The sequence below is a fragment of the Babylonia areolata genome, chromosome 16 (genome assembly GCF_041734735.1).
Source record: "Babylonia areolata isolate BAREFJ2019XMU chromosome 16, ASM4173473v1, whole genome shotgun sequence".
In the NCBI taxonomy this organism is placed as follows: domain Eukaryota; kingdom Metazoa; phylum Mollusca; class Gastropoda; order Neogastropoda; family Buccinidae; genus Babylonia; species Babylonia areolata.
In genome coordinates this window covers 30,080,385-30,086,905 of record NC_134891.1, presented here as the reverse complement: position 1 = coordinate 30,086,905, position 6,521 = coordinate 30,080,385, and the positions used below count along the sequence as shown (strand labels likewise).

Below are 6,521 nucleotides of genomic sequence, written 5' to 3'. Positions count from 1 at the left end.
TGAGGTCTGTGAGCAGCAGCCGACAACAACACACAAAAGCGTGTGACAAAAATAATATTTAATGAGATTGGTGGATAGACTGCTTCAGTATCGCATACTAAGTGTGGATAAAATTGCCGTTCAGTGCCATAATGGAATCCATCGAGCAGCCTATTTTTAATCCTTATGGAACGGGTGAGTTGAAATTAACTCAGTGAATGAGGTTAACGATTTCTGATAAGCTGAACGCCAGCAGCATGTGGCAGACACTGTTTACAGTGTCAATACAGATAATTTTTGACAATGTTGTTGGCCCAAACCACATCGTTCATCGTTCCCAGAGATTATGTTATTCTGTCAAACTTAAAGTTGTCGGTTAAGATGCAGCAGATTTGCTCTTGTTATGGTCCTCAGTCTGGAGCTTTGACGATCGCGAACAGTTCTTTTTGGGGAATGGATCGTCGGGTTATTACGGACGATGGTTTCAGTTAAACTCTTCGGACAATGGGTGTTTCCCTGATTTGTTGTGCATGGTCCTGCCTTGTTGGTTATGTGACAGGAGCCAGTGAAGGCTATTTGACAGTGTCTGAAGCACTGTGTGTGTGTGTGTGTGTGTGTGTGTGTGTGTGTGCGCGCGCGCGCGCGGGCGTGTGTGAAAGCATCAGCCTTCATTATTATCAGTAGTAAAACCTAGTATAGAAACAGTGGTAGTAGTAGTAGTAAAGTTACCCAATGTGAAGGTGATTCATACAGTTACAGAAAATGAAAATGGAAGGGATTCAAATAGCTTAAAATTTAGGATCTAATGCAAGATTAATTGGCATCTCAGGGTGAAAAACTAGGTACATATTTTTGTAATCTTGAAAAACGTTAACAAGCAAACAAAATAACTCAAGCAAACTTATGGGTGGATGATGAAGTGATGGGTGGATGAATAAGTTATTATTGAATGAGCTCTTTATCTGAAGTTTTTCTGATCAGACTTTGGCAAATTAAGCAGTAGGCTGATGTTCGGCTGACAGGTGATTGTCACTTTATCACAACTGGGTCTTATTTGGATGTATATTTATCATTATTTATTGCATAGTTACAGACACACAGAGCCATATCAGTTTGGTAATGGATGTTAATTATTATTGTCATTAATTACATAGTAAAACACACACACAGCCTCATCACTTTATCAGGACAGGGTGTTGGATGCGTGTACCAGGTGACCAGATGATTAGCGGTGTGTTACAGGTGACAAAGATGATTAGCGGTGTGTTACAGGTGACCAGATGATAAGCGGTGTGTTACAGGTGACAAAGATGATTAGCGGTGTGTTACAGGTGACCAGATGATTAGCGGTGTGTTACAGGTGACAAAGATGATTAGCGGTGTGTTACAGGTGACCAGATGATTAGCGGTGTGTTACAGGTGACAAAGATGATTAGCGGTGTGTTACAGGTGACCAGATGATAAGCGGTGTGTTACAGGTGACCAGATGATTAGCGGTGTGTTACAGGTGACCAGATGATTAGCGGTGTGTTACAGGTGACAAAGAAAGATGATTAGCGGTGTGTTACAGGTGACCAGATGATTAGCGGTGTGTTGCAGGTGACAAAGATGATTAGCGGTGTGTTACAGGTGACAAAGATGATTAGCAGTGTGTTGCAGGTGACAAAGATGATTAGTGGTGTGTTACAGGTGACAAAGATGATTAGTGGTGTGTTACAGGTGACAAAGATGATTAGTGGTGTGTTACAGGTGACAAAGATGATTAGTGGTGTGTTACAGGTGACCAGATGATTAGCGGTGTGTTACAGGTGACCAGATGATTAGCGGTGTGTTACAGGTGACAAAGATGATTAGCGGTGTGTTACAGGTGACAAAGATGATTAGCGGTGTGTTACAGGTGACCAGATGATTAGCGGTGTGTTACAGGTGACAAAGATGATTAGCGGTGTGTTACAGGTGACAAAGATGATTAGCGGTGTGTTACAGGTGACCAGATGATTAGCGGTGTGTTACAGGTGACCAGATGAGTAGCGGTGTGTTACAGGTGACCAGATGATTAGCCATGTACTACAGATGACAAAGATGATTAGCCATGTGCTACAGGTGACAAAGATGATTAGCCATGTGCTACAGCTGACAGAGATAATTAACTATGTGCTGCAGATGACAAAGATGATTAGCCATGTGCTACAGATGGCAGAGATGATTAACCATGTGCTACAGATGACAGAGATGATTAGCCATGTACTACAGATGACAAAGATGATTAACAGTGTGCTACAGATGACAAAGATGATTAACAGTGTGCTACAGATGACAAAGGTGATTAGCCGTGTGCTACAGATGACAAAGATAATGTGTCACAGATGACAAAGATGATTAGCCATGTGCTACAGATGACAAAGATGATTAACAGTGTGCTACAGATGACAAAGATGATTAACAGTGTGCTACAGATGACAAAGGTGATTAGCCATGTGCTACAGATGACAGAGATGATTAGCCATGTACTACAGATGACAAAGATGATTAGCCATGTGCTACAGATGACAAAGATGATTAACACTTAATAACAGTGTGCTACAGATGACAAAAATGATTAACAGTGTGCTACAGATGACAAAGGTGATTAGCCGTGTGCTACAGATGACAAAGATAATGTGTCACAGATGACAAAGATGATGTGGTGTGCGTTGCAGATGACAAAGATGATGTGTCATGAGTTACAAATGACAAAGATGATGTGCTGTGTGTTGTGGGAGACAAAGATATTGTATTGTATGTTGCAGATGACAAAGACGATCTGATTGTTGACCCGCCAACCCACAGCACCAGAGCTAACCCTTCTTCCCCCACCTCCAACAATGAGGACGCATCCCCTGTGCATGCTGCCAAGAGTTTGCTGTCTGCTGGAAAAGAGGCGTAAGTCAGCACTTGTCTTTCTGGTCACCCCTTTTCCCTCATGCCTACGACTCATCTTGACTGATGGTTTTGATGTTTGTGTCAGTCTGCATTGTGTGTGATGGCTTTTATGTTTATGTCACTCTACATTATCACACTCAAAGATTGTTTGTCTCAATTTCTCAGCCCCAATCCAGACCTCTTCCTATTTGATATGGTAAAGTCTAAATAAAGTTTGATGTTCTCCAACGTTCAGTTCTTGGTCCAATCCTATTTAGTCTGTACACTCAACCACTGTTCAACATCATCAGACAACATCAATGTGATTTTCACAAGTTTGCAGATGACACCCAACTCACAAAAGCTTCTTCCCCAAGTTCTTTTGCTATCCTTGGCTTTGCAAAAACATTGAGATGTGCATTGTTGCAGTGAAAGAATGGATGCTGTCCAACAAACTCAGACTTAATACATCAAGACAGAAGCCATATGTGTAGGCTCTAGGTCTGTGCTTTGTCATGTTTCAGATCATACCAGTACCTTGACAGTCTGCAATGCTAAGATCAACTTTCAAAAGTCTGTCAGAAACTGGGGTGCATAGTTTTATTCAGCTCTGTCTGTGCATGACCATATCAGTAATTTTTGTCGAACTGCAAACTTCCAGCTGAGAAAAATCTGCCCATCCAGTACAGAATTCAGTCCAGACTGGCATATTGACTTGACAGCACATAGAAGGTTCTCTCCCGTCTTACCTATCATCTAGACTGGCATATTGACTGGACAGCACATAGAAGGTTCTCTCCTGTCTTACCTATCATCTAGACTGGCATATTGACTGGACAGCACATAGAAGGTTCTCTCCTGTCTTACCTATCATCTAGACTGGCATATTGACTGGACAGCACATAGAAGGTTCTCTCCCGTCTTACCTATCATCCAGACTGGCATATTGACTGGACAGCACATAGAAGGTTCTCTCCTGTCTTACCTATCATCTAGACTGGCATATTGACTGGACAGCACATAGAAGGTTCTCTCCCCTCTTACCTATCATCCAGACTGGCATATTGACTGGACAGCACATAGAAGGTTTTCTCCCCTCTTACCTATCATCTAGACTGGCATATTGACAGCACATAGAAGGTTCTCTCCCGTCTTACCTATCATCTAGACTGGCATATTGACTGGACAGCACATAGAAGGTTCTCTCCCCTCTTACCTATCATCTAGACTGGCATATTGACTTGACAGCACATAGAAGGTTCTCTCCTGTCTTACCTATCATCCAGACTGGCATATTGACTGGACAGCACATAGAAGGTTCTCTCCCCTCTTACCTATCATCTAGACTGGCATATTGACTGGACAGCACATAGAAGGTTCTCTCCTGTCTTACCTATCATCCAGACTGGCATATTGACTGGACAGCACATAGAAGGTTCTCTCCTGTCTTACCTATCATCTAGACTGGCATATTGACTGGACAGCACATAGAAGGTTCTCTCCCCTCTTACCTATCATCCAGACTGGCATATTGACTGGACAGCACATAGAAGGTTCTCTCCCGTCTTACCTATCATCTAGACTGGCATATTGACTGGACAGCACATAGAAGGTTCTCTCCCGTCTTACCTATCATCCAGACTGGCATATTGACTGGACAGCATATAGAAGGTTCTCTCTCCGTCTTACCTATCATCTAGACTGGCATATTGACAGCACATAGAAGGTTCTCTCTCCGTCTTACCTATCATCCAGACTGGCATATTGACTGGACAGCACATAGAAGGTTCTCTCCTGTCTTACCTATCATCTAGACTGGCATATTGACTGGACAGCACATAGAAGGTTCTCTCCCGTCTTACCTATCATCCAGACTGGCATATTGACTGGACAGCACGTAGAAGGTTCTCTCTCCTCTTACCTGTCACCTGTCCTTCAATTTACACTCCTTCCCGTTCTCTCAGTTGTTTTGGAGAAAAGCTCCTTGAAGTCCCCAAAGTCTCTTCAGTGACATTTGGTCTTAGGGCTTTTTATTAATGTCAGTATCACGCACCTTCTATCTGGAATTCCCTTCTCACCAGCTCTGCTCTCTTTCAAAGCGTCAAAGCATAACTAAAAAGTTTCTGTTTAAACCTGGCGTTTGGGTGTGATGAAGCATTGTGGTTTGAAACCTGGCGTTTGGGTGTGGTGAAGCATTGTGGTTTGTCTGTCGCCTCCCACCCTCAACACTCGCCTGATGCGTCTTCCCCAGCACCCCCCAACCCCCACCCTCTCCAAATACACACACCCTTTGCAGGGAACTTTTCATGTCATGTGCATGCTTGTGAGTGGGTGTTTACAGTGTGTGTGCATTGGTGTGTCTGTATGCATGGACGTGCGCACACATTTATGTGTGTGTGTGTGTGTGTGCGTGTGCAGGGCATTTTTTGTGCTTGTTATGTGATTATTCATATATGTTCAATTTGTGGTAATTTGTTGGTGTACATAGATTTATTGGGTTTTTTTTTTCACTTCTGTGTCTTTGTGTGCTGTTGTGTAATGCGCTATTGTATTAACTGTTATATGTTTTGTTGCGTGGTGTAATGCACTATTGTATTAACTATTATATGTTTTGTTGCGTGGTGTAATGCACTATTGTATTAACTATTACATGTAGTGTTGTGTGGTGTACTGCACTATTGTATTAACTATTATATGTTTTGTTGTGTGGTGTAATGCACTGTTGTATTAACTATTACATGTAGTGTTGTGTGGTGTAATGCACTATTGTATTAACTATTACATGTAGTGTTGTGTGGTGTAATGCACTATTGTATTAACTATTACATGTATTGTTGTGTGGTGTAATGCACACTATTATATGTTTTGTTGTGCGGTGTAATGCACTATTGTATTAACTATTACATGTATTGTTGTGTGGTGTAATGCACTATTGTATTAACTGTTATATGTAGTGTTGTGTGGTGTAATGCACTATTGTATTAACTATTACATGTATTGTTGTGTGGTGTAATGCACTATTGTATTAACTATTACATGTATTGTTGTGTGGTGTAATGCACTATTGTATTAACTATTACATGTATTGTTGTGTGGTGTAATGCACTATTGTATTAACTATTACATGTATTGTTGTGTGGTGTAATGCACTATTGTATTAACTATTACATGTATTGTTGTGTGGTGTAATGCACTATTGTATTAACTGTTATATGTATTGTTGTGTGGTGTAATGCACTATTGTATTAACTATTACATGTATTGTTGTGTGGTGTAATGCACTATTGTATTAACTGTTATATGTAGTGTTTCATGAGAGGTGCTTTGAGCCCATAACACAGGGAGTTTGCACCACATAAGTACAATTTATGATTATCTACATTATGTGTGATGCTGTAGATGTTTGTGTCTCTCTGCATTGTGTGAGTGAAGGCCTGTGAGCAGTTTGAACACAGTTTATGGTGTGTTTGGGAAATGGAAAAAGTGTTGTTCCATCTGTGCACTGCGCCATGATGCTGGCCTGTGGGCATTGTGAGGCATGGTGTTGGGCACAGGGGATCTGTAACAGGTGGTGGCCTTCCCCTTCACAGTCAGGACACACACCTGCTGACACTTCACTTAGTGCAGGTGTTTCTACTGCA

At 41.7% G+C, this 6,521-nt stretch overlaps 1 protein-coding gene across 1 annotated transcript in view; it reads left to right on the top strand.

Moving 5' to 3' along the window:
- The window catches only part of LOC143291311 (uncharacterized), a 34,527-nt gene continuing 28,006 nt past the window's right edge, over positions 1–6,521 (top strand). The window contains exons 1-2 of the mRNA XM_076601165.1: positions 1–174; positions 2,769–2,901. Of these exons, the coding sequence (XP_076457280.1) occupies positions 132–174; positions 2,769–2,901 (176 nt within the window). The 5' untranslated portion in view covers positions 1–131. The remainder of the gene's footprint in view (positions 175–2,768; positions 2,902–6,521) is intronic.